The sequence below is a fragment of the Lepisma saccharinum genome, chromosome 14 (assembly GCF_977018435.1).
Source record: "Lepisma saccharinum chromosome 14, izLepSacc3.1, whole genome shotgun sequence".
Lineage (NCBI taxonomy): Eukaryota > Metazoa > Arthropoda > Insecta > Zygentoma > Lepismatidae > Lepisma > Lepisma saccharinum.
Window position 1 is genome coordinate 29,436,220 of NC_139242.1, and position 22,504 is coordinate 29,458,723.

A 22,504-nucleotide genomic window follows, 5' to 3' on the forward strand; every position below is an offset into this window, starting at 1 on the left:
ATTTGATTGGCCAAAATAATTAGTAATTGCAGGCAACATTGTTCGATTTCATCTCGCTTTGCCTTATGACGAACCAGTAGCGACGTAGGCGGACAAACGTTCACTCTCACACATAAAGAGATAACTGGAGGATACTATACCGACTCAATGGCGGCGTGGTCCTCGCTGATGTCAACGAACCTTGTTGCGGCGTCCTGACGACACTCGTGGCTATGCCAGTCTGTCCTCCTGGCGGGCGAAAACTGTCTCTTCGACTTCGACGTAACATTCATTTTTCTTCCTTTTCCATCGCAGCGACTAAGATGGGCGGAAAAAGCACCTCGCTTCCATCTGTCTGCTCGGGGCGTTGCATCCGATCGTGGCTTCAATGGCCGTTCGGCGATACGCAGGGCATCGGGTCGTCTAAGGGCTGACGTCGTTTCATCTCTCTCTTTCTCTCTATCTCTTCTCCTTTTCTCGGCGTAACATCCGTCTCACCGTTGTCGACTTTGTCGTACTGTCGTCTCTCATCTGGGTTGGCAATGCGAGTTGTCGTTGCGGCGTGGCTTTCATCTCAGACGCCTTTATGCAAGCGTCGTGGTGCGGGTCTCTTGACTTAAGGCGTCGCATAGTTAAGCAAGCGTCGGGGCTTCTTCTCTTGGCTTCATGGCAGCAGTAATCGGAAACCCGAAGGTTCCGTCCCTCTCTTAGTTTTCAGCCGCCCATGTTTATTCACTGTCCCTCCTTACAAAAAAAGGGAAAAAACACAACTGGAGCACGTGAAACACGTAATTAACACGGCCTCAATTCCTGGCACTGTCACTGTGATCACACACTCACGACAATTAACACGATGCGGTCGAAAAGTTAAAACAAAGCAAAGTTCCGTATCTCGCGCAAAGTGACGCGGAGATGGTGTTCGGTCTGGTTATGGCGCTAAACTGTGTCGGTCTTCTGGAGTCCAGGGGTATTTAAGGAAATCTTGAAACTTCAAAAATCAACCGCCTCGAAGTTCGTTAGCTTAGAAAATGCTAGACGGTGGTCCTTCTTCCAGCCTCGTTGTCCACTTGGGGGGTTGGGGGAGAAGAAAAAAACAGAGTCGTCCTCACACGTGTTGCGAAAGAACTCCGCCTCGGTCGGCAACTTGGACGTTCTTCCTATTGCTGGACAAGTAAAAGTCACCCTTAGTGTCATAAATCCCACAACTCGGTATTGTTTTCCTACACTCGCCGTCTAGAACCGAAAATTCAAGAAAAGCCAAAAAGCACAACTGGCTACAGAAAGTTGTTAAGAGTATTTACGAATTTCTAAAATACACTAACATAAACTACAAAAAAGACTGGTGACAAAAGTAATTGTCATACGCGGACACTCAAAATACAAATCCCTATAAATTATTTCTTCGACTGTGGTTCCAGGCGCCAGGGACTCGTTGAGCTGCAAGAATAAAGTTTGCAGGGTATGCTGTACAGGACAGAGGTTGACATTCTAGTGTGTTCAAAATGATCATGCCATACAACCCAAGTCATCTATGAAATATAAGTTAGATGAATTATTCCTGGTACGGTGATCAACTTCGATGAATTCCTAGTGTCCTAAATAATTTTGTTACCTCAAAAAATATATTCATGTAACCATACATGTATTGCTTCTTCCGCATGAGTATCATTGTTAAAAATGAAACATCCTCTATCTATAGGAAATATACTAATTATACAAACTATTATTGCCTGCTTAACAATATCAACATTTATAAAATCCACATGACTTTCCTATGTATTATTTTCAGCATTTCTAGTTAAACATAAAAACAAAAATATAATAAACAAATCTTTTTAACCCTTATATTTAAGGAAAGATTATTGGGGGGGATTTTCGTCGTATTGTTCCTAATTATAATGTAATTTAATATAATTCATCTTATGCAATAATAAGCACCTCTCTTTTTAATTTAAATTAAAGTTTTATTCTGGCTTAGTTCAGAAAACGAATATCAACTTAGCTAATAATCTCTTCAATTCTGAACAGATTTTTCAATCTTAATTGTTTATTATTTATGAGTGATACTTTGTCAAAATAGCCTTTCATTAGCCTAGGAATACTTCATGGACAATGAACAAAGAATTTGTTTTCCGTCTGTGTTTTAAATCATTCCTAATGAGGTTATTTTAACCCAAACTTTCAGTGGCGGTGATTAGGGACAGCGGGAGGGGAAGTGCATCCCCCCTCCCACATTTTGCCACTTTTTGCCCCCGCTAAGCCTTTTCTACTAAAATAAAGTATATTGCCCTTGCCCCTCAAATGTTGGAACCTAATCGCCCCAACTGCAAACATTCAGATAGGTTGTCAGTTGTACAAACCTTGTAAGCTAAGAAAAGTGACCTCCAAAGAGTAAGATAACTCTTTCAGTCAAAAACTCATACGATGAAAATACTATGCTCAGGAACATGCATTTAAATTATCTTTGCAAGTCAAAATGGCAATAAACACTTCTGCAAGAATAGATGAAATTGTGATATTAGAGTAAAAAATGGAAATAAACTTTTAAAATAGCAAGTTAAAAGTTGAAAAATGTCTTTGTGAGTCCAAAATTTAATAAAAAATGTTGCCTGAATAGAAGAAATTGTGATATTAGAGTAAAAAATAAACCTAAATTTCAGCTGAAGTTGAAGAAACACAGTATGTGTGTCTAAATTGCCATGCGAACTCTTGCTTGAATCGTTCAAATAGCGTTTTCTGAGTAAAAATACACAAAAAATGCGAAATATTGTCCCTAACAGTAAAAACATCTGGTCAATTTTACGTGAATCCTGATGTTTATAAGGCAATAATCAAATGGTCCGTGGTTCGCAACCCCGAAATAAGGGCAAATAGTGGATCGCATCCACTTTAACCTGTAGATACAGGAACTGAATGTTCCTAGTTCAGTCAAATTCGTTACGCCTTAGGTTAAATAATCTTTGCAATGTTACAAAAGGCGGAAGAAAAAAGAACGCGTATATTACTTCCACCAAATAAAATTGGAACCTCAAAGAAAATCAATACTCGTGTGTAAAAGAATTGGCGGGACCGGGCTTCCATTCAACTCCGGAAGAAGACTGAGCGATGGGGAAGCTAACAATGGAGAACCTTTCTTCCCCCACGCGCATCAATGATCGCTCGCGGTTTGGAGAGACGAAGAATGCAAACTCATAACAGGTTCTTCCGTAACAGGTTAATATTAATAACATATCTTCTGCTCACATACTTCGTTTTCATATAGGCTACATCGTTCAATTTCTTCGCCTTTAAAGCAAACATGTGTTATAATATCTTCTACCTCCGATCGAACGCGTCGGCACCGGTTGAATACGGGTAAATCCGGATCCTTAATTATACCAAATATGACTCACCACCGACGCCAAAATGGCCGGACGTGACGCCTTAGAATAGGCCGAAAATGTCTTTTGTACATTAATGGAAAAACCATTAATTCCAAACTCCAACGTCAGTATAAATCATCTGTGACTCATATCCGGCAGAAACGCATTAATAAAATACAACAATAGTGTTAGAATAGTCCGAAAACGAACTCCATAATAGTGTCTTTTGTACATTAATGGAAAAACCATTAATTCCAAACTCCAACGTCAGTATAAATCATCTGTGACTCATATCCGGCAGAAACGCATTAATAAAATACAACAATAGTGTTAGGTTAGGGTAAAAACGGAATACATAATAGTATCTTTTGTGCACTAATGGAAAACCATTAATTTCAAACTCACACGTGTGCATGAGTCATCGATGACTCATCTCCTCCTCCACCCACGACACGTGGCGTTAGATTAATTAACAATAGCTTCACCCCTCGATACTGAATTAAAAAAGCCATTAATGTCAATTAAAAGGTCTATTGGTAGGTTTTATCTCGTTCCAAATCTACTAACATGATCCAGCGTGTTCGAAAGGTGTAATAACCTTTCGAAGCCAAACATTATAAAAGCAAACTCAGTCCAGAGCTTGCTCTCATTACTCTTATATTACTAGTACACATTACAACTAACTAAAGTACGAGGACGGTGTACGAAGTTTACGGCTGCATAAGCATGCTGCCATTCGCGCAGGATTGCTCGGAACAGTGAGTCAAGGGTCACAGTATCGAACCTTGACATCAGTCACAATTCGGTCTGCAAGAAGCATCTGGACAAGAACATCATTCGCCTACCAGGTATGAACAAGCGTAAATAACCTTTAAACTCAACCTTCCATATCTCATTCCTATTAGTCGGAGCAGGTTCAACTCACAAGTATATTTAAGCTCTACCTAAAATGTATTATTGAAGCATCCCCGTGACCTCAGATCCCAGGTAACACGGGATTACAACATGGTGGAGGTGCGGGGCAACGATCACAACACTAGAGTGGAATACAGAAGATAAATCGTTTACAAATTTTGAATAAAATTACAAATTTCAATTAGATGATGGTGATTCTGGAGTTGGCAACCTGATTTGTCATGAGTTGGCAACCTGATTTGTCATGAGTTGGCAATCTGATTTGTCATGATTTGGCAACCTGATTTGTCCGGAGTTGGCAACCTATCCGCCATTAGTATGGCAACGAGACTACCTTTAAGACGCCGAAAACGAGCAAAATGGTTGTGTCTATCCACTTATGCACTGTGTTCAGATCCTCCTTCCTCCATAGCTTAGGGCCACGTGCCATAGTGAGATAGACCTTGGACTTAGCATACGCCACTGAGTGCAACAATACATGGCGGCGTCTGATTGAAAACGACGACTGCCAACACTGGATCGGGACAAGCTGTCGCTTTTAGTTGAGCGATTTCGAAAGAATTTTTCCTCTGCATAAAAGTAAAATGGGAGAAGAAAGGAGAAGCGGTATTTCTTAAGTAGGAGAACCCCTACCCCCTTGCCTCGTGCTTTAAGGTCTCTTTCCTTACCTACCCTCAAGTCTCTTTGATTTTCTTCCTCTTCTACCTTCATTTCTTCCCTCCTTCATCTCCCGCCTGCATCATTAAGGATCTCGAGATCTGATGACGATATTCGGTCATTTTCTCCAAAATCACATCTCCGTGTCGTCGACCTCCTCGGTTTCCCGGTGGTCCCGCGAGAGTTTAAACAGCCACGAGGAGGAGATGGAAAAGAAGGAAGAAGAAAAAAATGAGACTTCTTGAGATTTGCTGAGCCTGCTCCCGCTTCTAAAAATTGATGCCCAGAACAAAAGAAGGAGAAGAATTCCAAGATATGAGAGCCGTAAGGGGGGGGGGGCGGAAAGGGAGTGGAAATTGGAAATGGGGTAGGAGGAAGAAATATAATAATAAACCCGTGTGGGTTTTTCATTTGCATGTTGCCAAAATGAAGAGAACGTACCTCGTCTCTTATTGCACTCTAATGAACCGTTCCCAAAAGCGCTCTGGCGAATTCGTGCGTTAAGTACAATTCAGGCGACGGGAAACTTCTTGTGAGGCATATGTAACAGTTCCATCATTGATATCTTAGCATGCAGCTGGGAATCGTTTTTAAGGTCTGGTGAGTACATGAGCTCCTTTTGTGTTTAGACACTATGCGAATTAAGCTCTTTGCTTTTCAGGGATGCCCAGTCAGTGATTTCTGACTTCATTTTTGGGGGTAGTTTCTTTGGGAAAGACGACATATTTACATTTTTAAGCCTGCTTTACACGAGAGCATTTCCTTTAGCATTTTTGCTAGCATAAATGCTATGTAAGTGCTTCCAAAAATCTCATAGCAGAGAGTACTTTACACGAAAGCATTTCATTTAACTTTTCGGCTAGCTTGTGCGATTACAATGTATAACATATACAGGGTGTGGTCAAAAGTCTGGACCGGGCTAAATATCTCAAAAACCGGGTTTGTGTGTGATCGGATATCAGTTGGTATCAATGTTAGTGGGAGGGGGAAACGTTATGACGTGGTTATGTTGGTCGTCCGCCATCTTGGTGGCGGCCATCTTGGATTCAACTTTCTTATTTCTAATGGCAACATGGTCGTGTGACATATCAAAAAACATTAGCATTTCAAGAGGAATCGAATGGCGAAGTTAGTTTTTCAGTAACATCAACAGTGTTGAAGTTATTCGCGAATTTAGGGTATAATGTGTTAGATTTTGGTTATGTGCAATGTGGTTCTGGGGGCGGTTACGAATTGAAGGACAAGATAAATAGAAGGTCAAAAAAGCACCAATACGTACAAGAAACTCTGTAATCATATCAGAGAAGCACCACATTAGGATATTACCAGTCACAGGACATGTTCCACATGTCCGCCGTTCTCTTGTATGCACATACGTAAACGTGCAACCCAATTTTCGTGTACCTTACGAAGCACAGCAGGTGTTATTTGTTCACAGGCCTCAATTATTCTCATTTTTAGGTGGGCAACGTTGGTAATTTTGCATTGATACACAATAGCTTTAAGGTGCCCCCAAAGATAGAAATCTAAAGGTGTCAAGTCGGGAGACCGTGCAGGCCAATCAACTGGTCCACGCCGACCTATCTAGCTACCGGGAAACTGTTCATTGAGCCACCTTACAACATCACGACCATAATATGGAGGTGCGCCATCCTGTTGCCAATATGGAGGAAATGTCCCTTCTTCATTTAAAAAAAAGTGGCATAACAGTGCTTTCCAGCATATCTTCATACTTTTCAGCATCCAGGTTTCCATCGATGAAGATAGGTCCAATAAGTTTCTCACACCATATACCACACCACACCATAACCTTACCACCACCTTGCATTTTGGTTGCATCTATCCAATTTGGATTTGTGTCTGCCCAGTACCGAACATTTTGCTTGTTCACTTCGCCTGTGACGTAGAAATTTGCCTCATCACTGAAAACAATGTTATGAGGGAACAATGGGTCACGTGCAATCTGGGCCAACGCCCACTCACAAAACTCAATTCGTCTATCAGGGTCATCCTCTGACAATTTCTGTTTCAGCTGTAATTTGTAGGGGTGCCACTTTTCCCTTTTCAGGATTCTTTGAACACTTTTGACACTAACATTATGTTCACGTGATAGACGTCTCACACTCTTTGTCGCACTCTTCACCAATACTCCCAATACGGCTGCTGATGTGTCTGGATCAGTCGCAGTTCGTGGTCGTCCTGATCGAGGTAAATCGTGCACATTTCCCGTTGCGCCAAATTTTCGGATTAGTTTTCGCACAGCACTGTCCGTCACGGGTTCGCGATTAGGATGCTGCTCGTTGAAGTCAGCTGCTATTACTGCTGAACTGCGTCCTCCAGCGGAAAGGATGATTTCAATTCTCTCCTCACGAGTTAACATGTTATGGTCCTACCTGTGAAAAAAAATGAAACACAGTCAGTTTTTGTGTCATACAACGCTTCACATATCATACAAATGACATACAAAATCTAACACATTATACCCTAAATTCGCGAATAACTTCAACACCGTTGATGTTACTGAAAAACTAACTTCGCCACTCGATTCCTCTTGAAAAGCTAATGTTTTTTGATATGTCACACGACCATGTCGCCATTTGAAATAAGAAAGTTGAATCCAAGATGGCCGCCACCAAGATGGCGGACGACCACCATAATCACGTCATGACGTTTCCCCCTCCCACTAACATTGATACCAACTGACATCCGATCACACACAAACCCGGTTTATGAGATATTTAGCCCGGTCCAGACTTTTGACCACACCCTGTACATCATGAAAGACACGTCGAGTTACACCATCTATGCTGAGTGCATTGTGTTTACATTTGAAACAACTAAAACATTCTTCCATACGTTCTAGTTTTTTGGACTTTTAACCACTGTTATTTTTTAAAAAAGATTTACCTACGTTTCGGAGGCTGAATCTGCCTCCGTCTTCAGGGTAGCGTGTAGTCTGTTAGGTCACATAAATGGTTGCCTAGGAGGATTATTCTTGGTGGCCTAGGCTCCACCGGGTCTGTCGGTCACAAGGACCTGTGTACAAAAATACAAACTACAAAAATCACTAACAACAACGGGACCAGAGTACAAAATTCGGACACTATCCCTCCACACACATAAGATCTCACGCATAGTCCCTATAGACTATTCATACACATTGCACACCAACCTTGCTTTACGTCAACATGCAATCCGGAGCGGTCCAGTCCCCGGAGATCAAGGTGGAAACCTAACGGTGCCATACGAAGCCTTGATTTTGACCTTGACGTGGTCATCTGACAAGTGGAGCCTGGGCCACTCATAATCTTACCTGGCAATTATTTTGTATACAGAGGTCCTTGTGACCGATAGACACGGTGGAGCCTAGGCCACCAAGAATAATCCTCCTAGGCAACCATTTATGTCACCTAACAGACTACACGCTAGCAGACGGAGGCAGATTCAGCCTCCGAAACGTAGGTAAATCTTTTTAAAAAAATAACAGTGGTTAAAAGTCCAAAAAACTAGAATGAATAAATCACCACTGATTAGCTACAAAGAAGAATCTTCCATACGTGTACAGTAAACGTTGTAAAGTATGTATTTAAGCAGCGCCATTGTATTGTATCTAATAACGTTTTGCACGAAACGTTATTCCTCTCGGTTGAATAGTTATCGGCTTTTAAAAATTTGAAGTGATACATTATTTACATCTCACGCGGCAGCCATTAAAACTTCACTCGTGACATAGAGGTCGCTTCTGATTGGTTATGTACGAAAAATACGGATATAAGACGTGTTCTATCGTTGAGAAATGCCATAACATTTCTCACTTTACACGGTAGCATTTTGGTCATGGCGTAAATGTTAAGGAAAATGCTTTCGTCTAAAGCGAGATTAAGAAAGCCCAAACACATACAGAAGAAGAGGTATCGAACTTATAACATCGAAAACTTACCAAATTTCTATTGCCAAGTTCAAATTTAACGTCCATTTAACCTACCTACAAGTTTCTGGTGAGATCGCTCTGTACCAGCGTTGCCAACCTCTGAACAGGATAAGACCGCACACACACGGCAAACAGTATTTTTGGCTCCAAGACCGTACGCGAAGGCGCAAGCAGAATTTCTCCTCGGTGGAGAGGTGCAGAGTAAGATTTGACATCTTGCCCTTCAGTCATAGAAAGTTGTAGTTTACAGTATTATTATTATTATTATTGTAAGAATCATAAAGTTGAAATTGAATTGGAAATACTTTGGAGTTGTAAGATTTAAACTCTCAGTCCACTATATAAATAGGAACTGGATTCGCTTTGCTTCCTTTCCATAAACATGTATAAAATGTTTTTGAATAGTTTTTTCTTTCTTTTTGTACTATTTTAAAGGTGCATAGATGTCAGAGACCATCTACTCTGCCCTCCTTCATGGTACCTGTGATCTATGTTTTTACGAGCGGAAGGGTACATTAGAAACAAACGTAATTCAAAATGACGGCGCGTGAATTGTCATTTCTACAAGCAAGCACAAAAAGAAAAAGAAAAGAAGCAGGAAAAAGCAAGATTCGCACGACACAGTAACCATCTGTCTCTTTTTTAAGAAACGAATGTTGAATGTCCGAACCACGATCTTTTCGGTCCCCCGATAGTCGGGCAAAAATAGTCCGTTTCTTCGGGGCAAAGGAGCGGGAACTCTTTTGTTCTATGTCGTTTGTTGATGTTCATGTTTACACTCAGTACCTTGGCCAAGCCACAAACGTTTTGCAATAGTCGAATGCGTCTTTCTTGACACAAACGTTAATGTGATTGTTGTTATTATAAGACCTTCATTGTCGATATGTCTTGAAGGTTTAAGTTAGCGATAATTTCAGTGGGATGCAATTGCAACGTTGCAGAATTTCAATTTTTAACTTTCATATAACAGTTCTGTGTAGCTTCGACATTGCACACATGATCACGGTCCGGACAGTACGGTTGGCAACGCTGCTCTGCACTGCGATAGTATTTCAGCCCCTGCTGATTGGGAGAAAAAGTATCGCGCATAGAGATGCCCTGGTATTGGACATTAAGGCTCATATTCATGTCCTGCATCTTCTGGGCGAAATACCATACATTTGCGTGGTGTTTTGTCAAATCGCCACCACAAGATTCTGCTAAGGGTTTTCTATCTCGAAAACGAACGGACTAGGAAAACTACACTTTCAATTTTTCGGGATGATAGAAAATAATTTTGGAAACATTGAAATTAAATAAAAGTATATTACAACTGTAATGCAACTGTGGGTCAGAAGTGATGGACTTGCTTTACTGGAATGGACGTGCATGGATTATAAGTAGCCTACAAGTACAAGTATAAGTAAGGTGGAATTTGAAGGATGATAATGTATTGTTCCTAATGCTTAAGCACTTGTACAACCAGAGGCATCATAAATGGTTAAAGAAAATTTTCGAAGTATAGGTACATAAACAGAAAGAATGATGGTCGAAGAAAAAGCCAAAACATTGCTTTGATTGAATTCTTAGAAGTTGGCAACCTGTATTCTTAGGAGTTGGCAACCTGAAACATTGTTTCATACTGCGTAAAAAACACGTGTAGGATTGAAACACATTTATTAATACAGTATTTATAATAAGCTTTATAGAGATGAATAATAGACAATACACTTTGCAAGGTGGGGAAACCCTAGGATGATAATCAGTAGATCCCGGGTTCAATTCACGGTGGAGGAACATCGCTAACTGTTTCGGATACCAAAGGTCCATATCCGATTAGCTTCCCTAAACATCAAATGTAATTCTCACAACTTTTATCGTGTATAGTTCTTCTTACCGTTGATCCATCATTTATACTTGTTTTCATCTTTATTTACTAGCAGAGTGGAATAACCACGCTCTGGCTAATTGAGAGAATGTCGCCCAAAATAAATAAAGAAAAAATTACCCAAATTCATTTGGAAACATAAAGCAGGAAGTCTGATTGTTTCCCGACACGTTTCATAGACGAGGAAACTAAAAGTTTATTGCCTTAGAATGGTTTTATTGCAAAAGAATCCCCCAGTATGTTTACCTCCAGGGCGAAAGCTGTTTGCGCAGTGCTGCTTCAGACAACGCGTAAGGATGTATGCTTATTGCGAGGCAACAGAGGGATTAAACTCAATATTGAAGCCAGAATAAATTACGTCGTCTGCGCTTTTATGAAAGGATGTAAACAACGGCGAACTCTAAATGCAGACAATAATTGCTCCAAAAGTGTGGAAACCCTCTCCGAGTGCTTTTAGCTTTCCTTTTAGAACGAGCCAGGAAAACTACGAAGTCGTAATTTGGCCTTCTGTTTTATCGACAGCAATGAAAACGCATAATGGTAGTCTTCATTCTCGCCATTTTGCTTCCATTCGCCGAGTACTTTACTCCCGACGTTTGTTGTGGTGCCAAGATATCGTGGAATTAGTTTCTAAAGGGCCTGATTAAGGCGCGAAATGGCTCCATTTTTTTAATGCTGTGGATCATGTTAACGATGGTTGATTTGATAGTCTTTTCGATCTTCTTTTCTGGACGCGACGGAAAACTTGTGTTTTCTTCAATTGTTTGTACAGTTTCAAGCAAATGTAGGCCTGGGACTTGAGATGTATGCAGAGTATAGTAATGTGAACACTATCCTTGCTGGAACGCAACCCGAAATACAAACGTTTGGCACGTTGCATACATTTCAAGGATATCTATTGTGACAACTAAAAGCAACGACACAGAGAGATAGTCTTCTCTACCACCGTTCCTTGACCAGGCCAGAATTCGATCCCGGGACCCCTAGCGTAGTATCACAGAGCGTGTCCGTCAATTTCATCTTATTATCACTCATCTTTATCGTTGCAATTAGTCAAAACTGGAAGAAAAGCTATGGTAAATAACAACAATCAAAATTAAAACATTCTCCCTTTGCTTCTACATTTATTCTTACTTATGCTAATATTACAATTATATGCAACACAAGTTCTTCCTCCGTCAGACTATTTTACAAAAGTTCAGTTTATGGTCATATTCGTGCGAAATATACTTTCGTACCGTACTAAATATGACCAGGGCCTCCCCGTGGGCCAGTGGTAGCATCAAGGGGTCCCGGGTTCGATTCCCAGTGGAGGCACATAGTAGTTCGGATCCCACTTTAAATTGTAGGTCCAGTCCCTATTCGCCTTACTGTGCATAAAGTAGACTTAAAACACCAAATCAACCTACTAAATATGACCATATACTCGCCAACATGAACAATTCTTGACAAACTCATGTGTGAGCCTTAGATTGATTGATTGATTTGTTGTTTTAAGTCCACTTTATGCACAGATATTCTAATAGGGACTGAACCTACAGTTTTTAAGTGGAATCCGAACCACTGTGCCTCCACCGGATATCCCAGACCCTTTGATTACAAGGCGACGCCGTAACCACTACGCCATCGGGGAGGCCCCGTTAGGTTGATGGTTTGGTTTATTTTACTTCGCTTTTCTGCAACGTTTGGCTAATCGTGAGAATGAGGATCATATAAAGAACATCCAAGGTTTGGCTCGGATTGAACCCGGGACCCTTGTGACGTAGCGTACTGTGATGTCGGCTGTGAAAATTTGAATTATTTCTTTTTCGTCGGAATTTGCTTCCCCATTTTTTCCATAGTATCTAGATAAAGTTTCACCGCAATCCGTTGCTTCCGATTAACTCCACAGAGCTCTAAGTAGGGGGAAGTTTAATTCTGAGCGCCACATTTACACCTGGTGGTGAAAATTTGTACTATTTTTTTAATTTTTTTATCGGCATTAGCTTGCCCATGGTCTCCATAGCTTCTGTACCAAGTTTAACTGCAATCCGTTGCTTTCTATGGGATCCAGAATGTTCTGAGTAGTGGCAATTTAATTCTAACCGCCACATTTGCATCTGGTGGTGAAAATTTGAACTTTTTTCTTCAGTGTTCGCTTCTCCATGGTCTCCATAGCTTCTATACCAAGTTTCACTGTAATCCGTTGCTTTCTATGGGCTCCAGAAGGTTCTGGGTAGGGCAACTTTTATTGTGGCTACCCGGTGCAATCACTTGGTTATCCAATAGGGTAATTTTCCGTGCAGAGCTTTCGTTGCTGACCGCTGGTCAGTTAAACGGAAGCGAATTTCCGCTGAGCTCTGGTTTCAATGTTTTCAAGAAGCAAGCTGCACTCGGTTGGGCCTTCCGAATAGCTCCAATCCGATAAAGACGTTTTAACAGCTGGTTCTTAAAGACATTATGAGATTTGAGACGCCGTAATTTTTTTCTCGTCGTCCTCTTCCCTTTTTTTTTCCTTTTATGAAATCGGTTCCTTTTCAGTGTCTTCGTCAAGACAATGCGCCTCCCCATCCACCCGGAAATAGAAGAGTAATTATGGCGGAAAATGAACACGGGTCTTCACTTGGCTCCGAATTGAAGTGTAATTTCCTGTTAAATTCCCGGGCCGTCTCCAGATCAATGGAAGAGATGATGGGTCGTTGGGAAGGACAAGATGCAGGGAAGAGCGGGCTTGCAGATCTCACAATTTTTTGACAGTGTTGCCTACTTGGAAATATTACCACTACATCCTTGAACTCTGGCGGAAATTTTTTGCCAAATAGGAACTGGTGGTATCTTGCGTCACGGAACTGGACATAAAATATGTTCGTACTTTTACGAGCTGGAGGGGCTTGGACACCTTTTATTAAATAAATATGCTAGAGAATTATGGCCTGTTCACTAAATAAATAAACGAGGCCTGAACGATACGTGATAGTCGACAGAACGTATACCCAACACTTTTACGTTCAGACGGGCCCCCGTTCGATTCCCTGCTGGGTGTACATTAAGAGTGGTTTAAAATCCCACTTTAAATGGTATGTCCAGTACCGATTGGCCCACCTGAGCATAAAGTGAACTTCACCAAATCTTTTGCTTTTGGACCTTCAGCTTTAGAGGCATGAGGGAAATAACTTTTGCATTTCCATCAGAATTTCACCCTCCTTTGCCACGAGTGGAAATACGTGTCCGTTTATCACTTATCACCTTAGCAAACTACACAGAAGCGAATATAAATCCATCTTGAACACGACACATCTAGCAATATGAAAGCAAATTTTGACATTCACAGCAGACAGAGGTGCCACGATCTAACGACATGGAGATGTTCTCGATAACATATTGTTACTCAGTTTCGGAGTTGCGTAGTGTGCTTATCGAAGAGAAACTCGAAGCACACCCTCGGTTTGGAAAGCTACCAAGTTAAGTGCGTTATGCACTTGAATTCAGTGGATACACACATCCGATTTCGCCGGCAAGGGGTGTGCTTCCGGTTGCTACACGGTCACGCGTTAGAGCGGCATAATGTGTGAAAGGTCGGCCCCCCATCCCCTCGTTTCAATCCGGCCCTCTGGATTACTACCCTTGTATATCCTTTGAATCTGCCCTTCCACCTTACCCTGGGTGCCAAGCGAGCAGATTATATTAGCGCCGGAATTACGAAGAGGGTTTTCACATAACAATTTATATTTTTTAGTCCCTGGTTCGTTACACATGTACAGCAAGTGAATAAACATTTGGTTTAAAATGGACAGTACTGTAGTTCTTAAAGTTAATTCAGTAAATCATAACATTTCTAGTAGGATTATATTGGTTTATTATACGTTGTTATATATATACATATTTACATAGCGTTTCCATGTGTGCATTTACATAATCAACCAATTTCCTTAACTAAACATAATTGCACACCTATGGCTTACACCATCGGCACTTCCTTTACTGCAGAGTTAGCATAACTATCTCTGCGGGCCTACCCTCAACTTAAGTGATATTCCGTTCATTACAAATGCGTTTCCTTACGCCTTCACTCTTGCTTATGGGCATCAATTATTCAATACGGAAATATCCACATGTTCAAAGCTTTTCTGAAGGAGACTTGGGACAGCAACAGGGGTTGGCTTACACCAAATGCTACATTATTATATTAAGTCTAGCCACCAAAAGTGGACTAAACTTGAGGAGACGTTCCTCGCCGTCGATCAATGGGGAAACACTGTTTTTTCTAAAGCCCACTGGCATTTTTATAGTCGGGGTTAACGTCCGTGGACGTGGACCCCGTAGCGTTGAAAAAATTCCACTGCAACGGTCTTTTGAACGACATCTCCCCCACTGGGGTGATACGAAACAGGGGAATCTAATGTCCAGTAAAGCACAATCCAATAAGCACATACACTTACATCATGGAAACATATTACTTAACCCTACACCTTGTAGTTGGTCAGCAATTAATTAATGCAATTTACAAAACCAGTAATGGTCAATTCAACCATTACAAATGACAAAATGAAGCTGTAGTTTGTGGGCAAAATGCCGACAGGATAATCATTTTAATATGCATTGATTGTGTGCTACAACTTGAGGGGGGGGACAAGGATAATTTACTTTCTCAGTGGTAGACAAGACTAAGCCTTAGCACGCTTCCCCTCCCCTAATCGCTGCTACTGTGCGTTAGTTAGCAGGAAAATACAAATGTTGTGTTTTGAAATCGGATTCAATTGCTAATTAAAAGTATTCCCATTAGTAACGCGTTAAAAATATGTAACCAATAAACCGGTGGATATTGATTGATTGATTTCGTTTATTTTGCTTTTCTGCCAAGAAAATCGCGAAGATGAGGATGAGTGATGAATGATGCAAGTCATGAAGGGACAGACGCAAAAAGAACGCCCAGGCCAGGATTCGAACCTGGGACCCTAGCATGCTGTGGTAGCCGGCAAACTGAGTGATATGTCTGGCTTTAAGGGATTTATTATATCAATATATTTTTAATTGCATAATTATTAGAATGTAGTGTATGCTAACTTCTTATGGTATATCTTGAAATAGGAACGCTGTGCAGCTGAGAATACGCGTTACTAGACAATAACTAGCGGTTCTTCCTAATTAGAAGACACGAGTAAATATGAAAATTGCTTGACCATTCTCGCTCTTGCTAGTTGGCAACCATGACGCCCGTGTCGCAAAGAGCGGGCAAATTTATATCCTACATGACGCCACGCCCCCTGCAAGGGTTTTGAAAGGTTCGTAAAGAACAAAAATGTCCGTAATTACTCTCTGTGCGCTTAAGTGCTGTGTACGCACTTGTAGTGCACGGGCTTCTTTGTTCTTGCAGCAACGCCGCTGCCTTCGGGATGGAAAAAACATCCCCCTCGCTCCCCTATTCTTCCTGTAGCATCGATGAATTATCCCATCCCCTTTCGCCTCTTAAAAAACCCTTATGAAAGGCCTTTGGCTGTTTAATTGGCTGCAACTTTTAAGGTTGGTTCTTTATCTCTGATGAACTAATGGATAGCTTATGAAAGGGAATAAATATTTCCCTTAAATGTTTTCCTTGACGGAGAACGACGGAACATAGAGCGAAAAAGGAGGTTTTTTTATATATATCTGAGTTTCTTTTTAAAAGTAACTAAGTTAAGGTTACAGCTCAGTGGCGTATGCTGAGCCTAATACCTGGACTACCTCACTATGACACCTGGTCCTAGGCTATAGAGGAAGGGAGAAGACCAGGCTCATTCTTGACCTTTTCAAGAAAGCCACGTTGCCATCCCAACAGTAGTCAGGTTGCAAACTTATAAAAATTCAGGTTGCCAACTCTTAAGAATTCAGGTTGAAAACTCTTAAGAATTCAGGTTGTCAACTCCTAAGAATTTAGGTTGTCAACTCCTAAGAATTAAGGTTGTCAACTCCTAAGAATTCAGGTTGCCAATTCCTAAGAATTCCGGTTGCCAACTCCTAAGAATTCAGGTCGCCAACTCCTAAGAATTGAGGTCGCCAACTCCTAAGAATTAAGGATGTCAACTCCTAAGAATTAAGGATGTCAACTCCTAAGAATTAAGGATGTCAACTCCTAAGAATTAAGGTTGTCAACTCCTAAGAATTCAGGTTGAAAACTTAAGAATTCAGGTTGCCAACTCCTAAGAATTAAGGTTGCCAACTCATAAGAATTAAGGTTGCCAACTCCTAAGAATTAAGGTTGCCAACTCCTAAGAATTCAGGTTGCCAATTCCTAAGAATTCAGGTTGCCAATTCCTAAGAATTCAGGTTGCCAATTCCTAAGAATTAAGGTTGTCAACTCCTAAGAATTCAGGTTGCCAACTCCTAAGAATTCAGGTTGCCAACTCGAAAGAATTCAGGTTGCCAACTCCTAAGAATTCAGGTTGCCAATTCCTAAGAATTCAGGTTGCCAATTCCTAAGAATTCAGGTTGCCAACTCCTAAGAATTAAGGTTGCCAACTCCTAAGAATTCAGGTTGCCAACTCCTAAGAATTCAGGTTGCCAACTCGAAAGAATTCAGGTTGCCAACTCCTAAGAATTCAGGTTGCCAACTCCTAAGAATTCAGGTTGCAAATTCCTAAGAATTCAGGTTGCCAACTCTTAAGAATTCAGCTTGCCAACTCGTAAGAATTCAGGTTGCCAACTCCTAAGAATTCAGGTTGCCAACATCAGAATCGCATTATCTTCTTATTGAAAATTTGGTTTATTCAAAGTTTCTAATCGATTTTTCTTCAGTGTTTTACTTTCTAGGCTTCAGGCTTCGCAGGTAGCCTAGTTAGCCTATTACATCTATTTCAAGAAGTAACTCCATTATAAGGTATGATCTTCTGATAGGTTATTTTTCCCACTGACTATCACTTAAAATAAAAATAAGCTTGCATTAAATTATTATTAACCTCATATGTGTAAACGTGAATATGTAAAGTTGAGAAAAATTTAAAGTAATCTAAAATGTACTTTCATAAGGAAAAAGGACTCAGAAAAGTAAGTGAATGATAGTTACTTATTTTGAAGAGTAAGTCAGGAAACTTTCAAGCCGAAGCCACACGTGTCACTTAGGAACGAATACTCAGAAACAAATGTAACCTTTCGTAAGGAAACGAAGCGACGAGCTACACCTGTCGCTTGTCACTTCGGCGTAACAAAGATTTCTGACCGAAGCGACGCGCCACAGGTGACAAATGGACACGCGTCTCTTGGAAACCAAATATCAGAAGTAAATAAATAACCTTCGAATCGAAGCAACACGAGCAATCGGAGCAAACTTTCGCTCGGATTGTGCCTTTTTTTCACGATGTCGTGCATCGTGTCGCCTCGGTCTGCTGTTCGCGTATGCGCGATGAATACTTGCTTATAGACTGAAGGGACCCTTGTCGCTTGAGGATCTCACCAAATCTAAAACAGGCTTCAGCAACCACGTCAAGGAACCACGGTGTGAAACGTTGCTGCTGATTGGCTCGTTCCTAAGTGGCATGTGTCGCGTGTCGCTTTCGTTTGAAAGCTTCCTTACAGTTAACGTTAATCAAGAAATGATTGTGTGACATACCTCCATAACAATGAAGTCCAGTAAGAAGCCTAGATAAGCTGCAATGAGCTTATTGCCGGGCTATTGACATCTTGATTATTATGTCGATTAGTTGTTGATACATAAAGGTTGGTCCATCACTTGGTCTATCGAGTATGACGTCATCGAGAGATTATGACGCAATTTGAAAACTCAAGCCGAAATCTGAGACGGTCCACCTCCGTGGTGGAGTGGTTAGCACAGTGCGTTAAAAAAACAGGGGTATCAGGTTCGAATCCCGGCCTGGGCATGAATGTTCTTTGTGAGTGCCCCTTCATCAATTTCACCATATCATCACTCATCCTCATCTTGGCGATTATGGCAGAAAAGGGAAGTACAACAAACCAAATCTAATTAAATCAATCGAAATTCACTGAGAGACTTTTTTTTCACTTCTTGTGATAGGACCTTCCGCTGTATTACTTAATGTTGTCGTGCTTACTGCTGTCGCTTTCCACCGAATTGTACAGTCATGGACAAAGGGAATGTTACAACCCAATAGTGTCCGTTACTGTACATAGACACCCTTCCTTCCCCCTCAAGACTCAGACAATTTAATAGATCAGTCTTTGTGGGGGGTTGCGTAAGTTTGCGTGTTTCTCCCCTTCGTGCCAAATTGATTCCCATAGCATCATAACAATTTGCAATGTTTTGATAGTTTGCTTCTCTGACAGTGTACTTGTGCTTAGGGTCGTACTTTCCCAACCCTTGTTCCCCTTCTTGGTACTTTTGCCTCGTGTGGCCAGACAAGAAAACTTTTAACATATCTCGGAAGTTTTACCCCACTCCGACCTTTCATTCAAATTGCATTGTTTACGTCCTTCCAATTCAGAGGACTAGGAACATCCACCCAACGGTCCAGATTATGCTTGACTTCCGGTTCTGGCCTCGGAATGCAAATGGCGGAAATGCTAAGACTTCCGGCGCCGTTGAGACAGATTGAAATGGCTGTTTTATGTACGAACTTATGACCGCTTGTGAGCTGTTTCTCTGTGTTCCAGCAAATTGACTTGCGAGACCAAAGCCTCTTCTTTTGCTGCTTTTTAACTGTCACTTTTATCTCCATAGAGAGCGGACCGTATTTGATTGGTTTAGGGGGTGACCTAACCACAGTATCTTCATTCAGATGAAGTTCATTTTGTATTCTGTCGCCAAAGAATTCTTCTATGTTTGTATCACGATTCTATTTGCTTCTTCCTCTGTCTGTTTCCGTCTCTGCGTGAGGCAGATCCGAAGGTCGAAAGGCCATGGAAAATGCGGTGTCAACATCTATGGACCATTCTCGACTTGATGGGGATTGGGATACGACAGGATTGGCTTATCGTAAACACGTTGGAATTCCTGTGCCTGCTCTTGCAGTTGCTGTTCCACTTGTTACCTGTCTTACCCCCTAGAAGGTCGCATTTCTTTACCACTCAAGCCTGTTTGCAACAGCGTTGCACATACTCGCGAGTTGGGCAATCAACGGGTCAGGATAACCCTCGAGTTAAGATTGATTGATTGATTTAGTTTATTTTATTTCGCGTTTTGTGCCTCTTGGCTAATTTGCGAAGATGGGGATAAGTGATGAAATGATGAAATTGATGAATGGACATTCACAAACAACCAAGCCCGACCGGGATTCGAACCCGGGACCCTTGGCGTCGCAGCGCGATGTACTAACCACTCGGCCACAGGGTCGGGCCTCGAGTTAAGATCATCCTAGAGTGCACCAATCGGAAAGGCATTGGAATGAAAGGTCATAATTTGTTAGCTGTTTTGGAAAAGCGAGGTTCTGTTTTACTCGTGATGTGTTGTGCATGATTGATAGAAAAAAAAAAAAAAAAGAGGAATGGTGGAAGCAACAGTAAAAGTCGACCTCCGTAACGGAGTGTTTAGCACCAAAGTTCGGATAACAGATATCCGGATACTACGGATATCTTCATAATCCGATTATCCGAATATACAATAGTGCGGGTATCCGGATAGTACAGATTTGATGAAGTTTTTGCAGATCCTCCGTACAGTAAAATATGAACACGGCGAATTAAAGGAATATGCGAAAAGACGGTAAGACGGATAGACGATAAAACTGCCCAAAATAATGTACACATTCATGTACCCGGACATTTCCGATAATTTGAATATCCGGATAAATCGGACAATACGAATATCTGGATAATCCTGATATCAGAATATCCGATATCCGTATATTTGAAGTCCGGATAGAAAATTGTCCGATATCCGTATATTTGAAGTCCGGATAGAAAATTGTCCGATATCCGGATATTTGAAATCCGGATAGAAAATTGTCCGATATCCGGATATTTGAAGTCCGGATAGAAAATTATCCGATATCCGGATAATTGAAGTCCGGATAGAAAATTATCCGATATCCGGATAAAATTTTATCCGGACTTGGCCATCCCTAGTTAACACAGCGCGTTACGCTGCTAGGGTTCCACGGGTTCGAATCCCGGTCAGGGCATAAGTGTTCTTTGTGAGTGTCAATTTCATCAATTTCATCACTCATCTTCATTGTCGCGATTAGCCAAAAGTGGCAGAAAAGCGAAGTAAAATAACCAAATGAATCCATCAGTTGGCATAAAATATTAATTGGACGTTTAGAGAGAGCGCCTTCTTATCTCGTCTAAAAGTATGTTCCCTTTGCCGACTTGTGCCGTCAGCAGACCTGCGATATTAGTATACAGATGGTTGTTCGCTTTATATCCGACCATTTTTGACGGGTACTCACCTAAAGAGAAACTGCGCCGCCACCTCCGATCATGTTCTATTGGACCCCCAGCATTGTGGACTATCGCCCGGCATCGCAGTTTCCATTGCAGCAAGCTCCGGCGCAGGACAGGCATGGGAATTCTGTTCCACTCCTCCCTCCAAGCTTTCCATAAACCATCCAGGGTGCGCGGGCAGCGATGTTGAAGACGTCGTTTCAACAGTCCAAATGCGCAAAAATCCATTGGACTGGCATCTGGCATTTTCACAGGAATGTCTTCAAACGGAATGAAACGAATTCCTAATTCCTCTGCTATTTCCTGATATTGACATAGTGATGTTCTGTCGGTATGACTCGAAGCCTTGTCCTTATGGATCATCACCTGGTTCGCGTTCATTCCATACAAATGTGGGATGTCTCTTCGATAGATAGGTGTCAGAATGGAGTCTTGGAAGTATCTGGCATTCACCTTCACGTTTTTGTTCACCTTGCGTATCATCAACTTACCCTCATATCCGAATCCCGTCACAACCATAAAACCACGAGGGAAACTTTCCTTGCACTGACGAACGAAGTTGCTGCGCCCCTTGCCGTCAATGTCACGGTATGTGATCGCCCGAATGTGACCACCAGCAGTGAGATGGACATATGATTCATCCATTGTGACAACTTTCTACCATTTGGAACCCGCCAGGTACTTTTCATACAGTTTCCTGCAGTTCGTCTTACGTTTGGCAATGTGACGCGGTAGAAGGAGGCGTACACGGGCCTTCTGCACACACTTCAACCTGAGGCGCTTGCGAATTGTTTTGTTCACAGTTGACGGTGCAAGGCGAAATCTGTGGGCTATATTACGTTGAGTCGGGGGATTTTCTTGGCACGCCAATCGACGAATCCCCCTTAGCACTACGGGTGACACTTTGCTTGCAGCCCTTCTCCTTGTGGTTTTCGTGAATGAATGTTTCGCAAGGAGAGCCTGTTGTGTGTAACGGACCACAATAGCTTTCGCAGTAGTCACCCCGAGTGTGGACCCATTCTCCCGACACTGTTTCACAATGCGTACGTATGAAAACTTAGCATGGAAAAGGGCCATTACGTAACCCTCCCAATACCGGTTGATTTTCGGCGCCATTTGATAACATTCACTACCAACATTCACGCACCTACAAGGTCAGACACAACACTGCTCCCGCCAGCAGACCCATAGTTCCAGCATGATACGCCAGGTGGCAGCACCGAATTGACAATGGTCGGATATAAAGCGAACAACCTCTGTATAAAGCGTTCTTGCGAGGCGTCCGGTGATCGGGAGATGCGGCGACGACAAAGCAAAATAAAATAAATATTTCTTTTTTAATATTTTAGAGAAGAGGTAAAAATATGTGAGAGTATTCGCATATTTGCGAGAAATTAGTCACGTGACACCATGAAACAGACGCAAGAGATTCGGTAAGATTAGCGCATCGAAAGGAGAGTCCATTTCTAACCCCCGTGCCCAACC

The 22,504-nt window shown here is 41.7% G+C and overlaps 1 protein-coding gene across 1 annotated transcript; it reads right to left on the reverse strand.

Moving 5' to 3' along the window:
* Positions 1 to 6,597: 6,597 nt before the first annotated feature.
* Positions 6,598 to 7,293, reverse strand: LOC145998322 (uncharacterized). The gene has a single exon (XM_083134728.1). It carries the CDS (start codon positions 7,291 to 7,293, stop codon positions 6,598 to 6,600), a length of 696 nt encoding a protein of 231 aa, XP_082990854.1.
* Between the last annotated feature and the right edge of the window lie 15,211 nt (positions 7,294 to 22,504).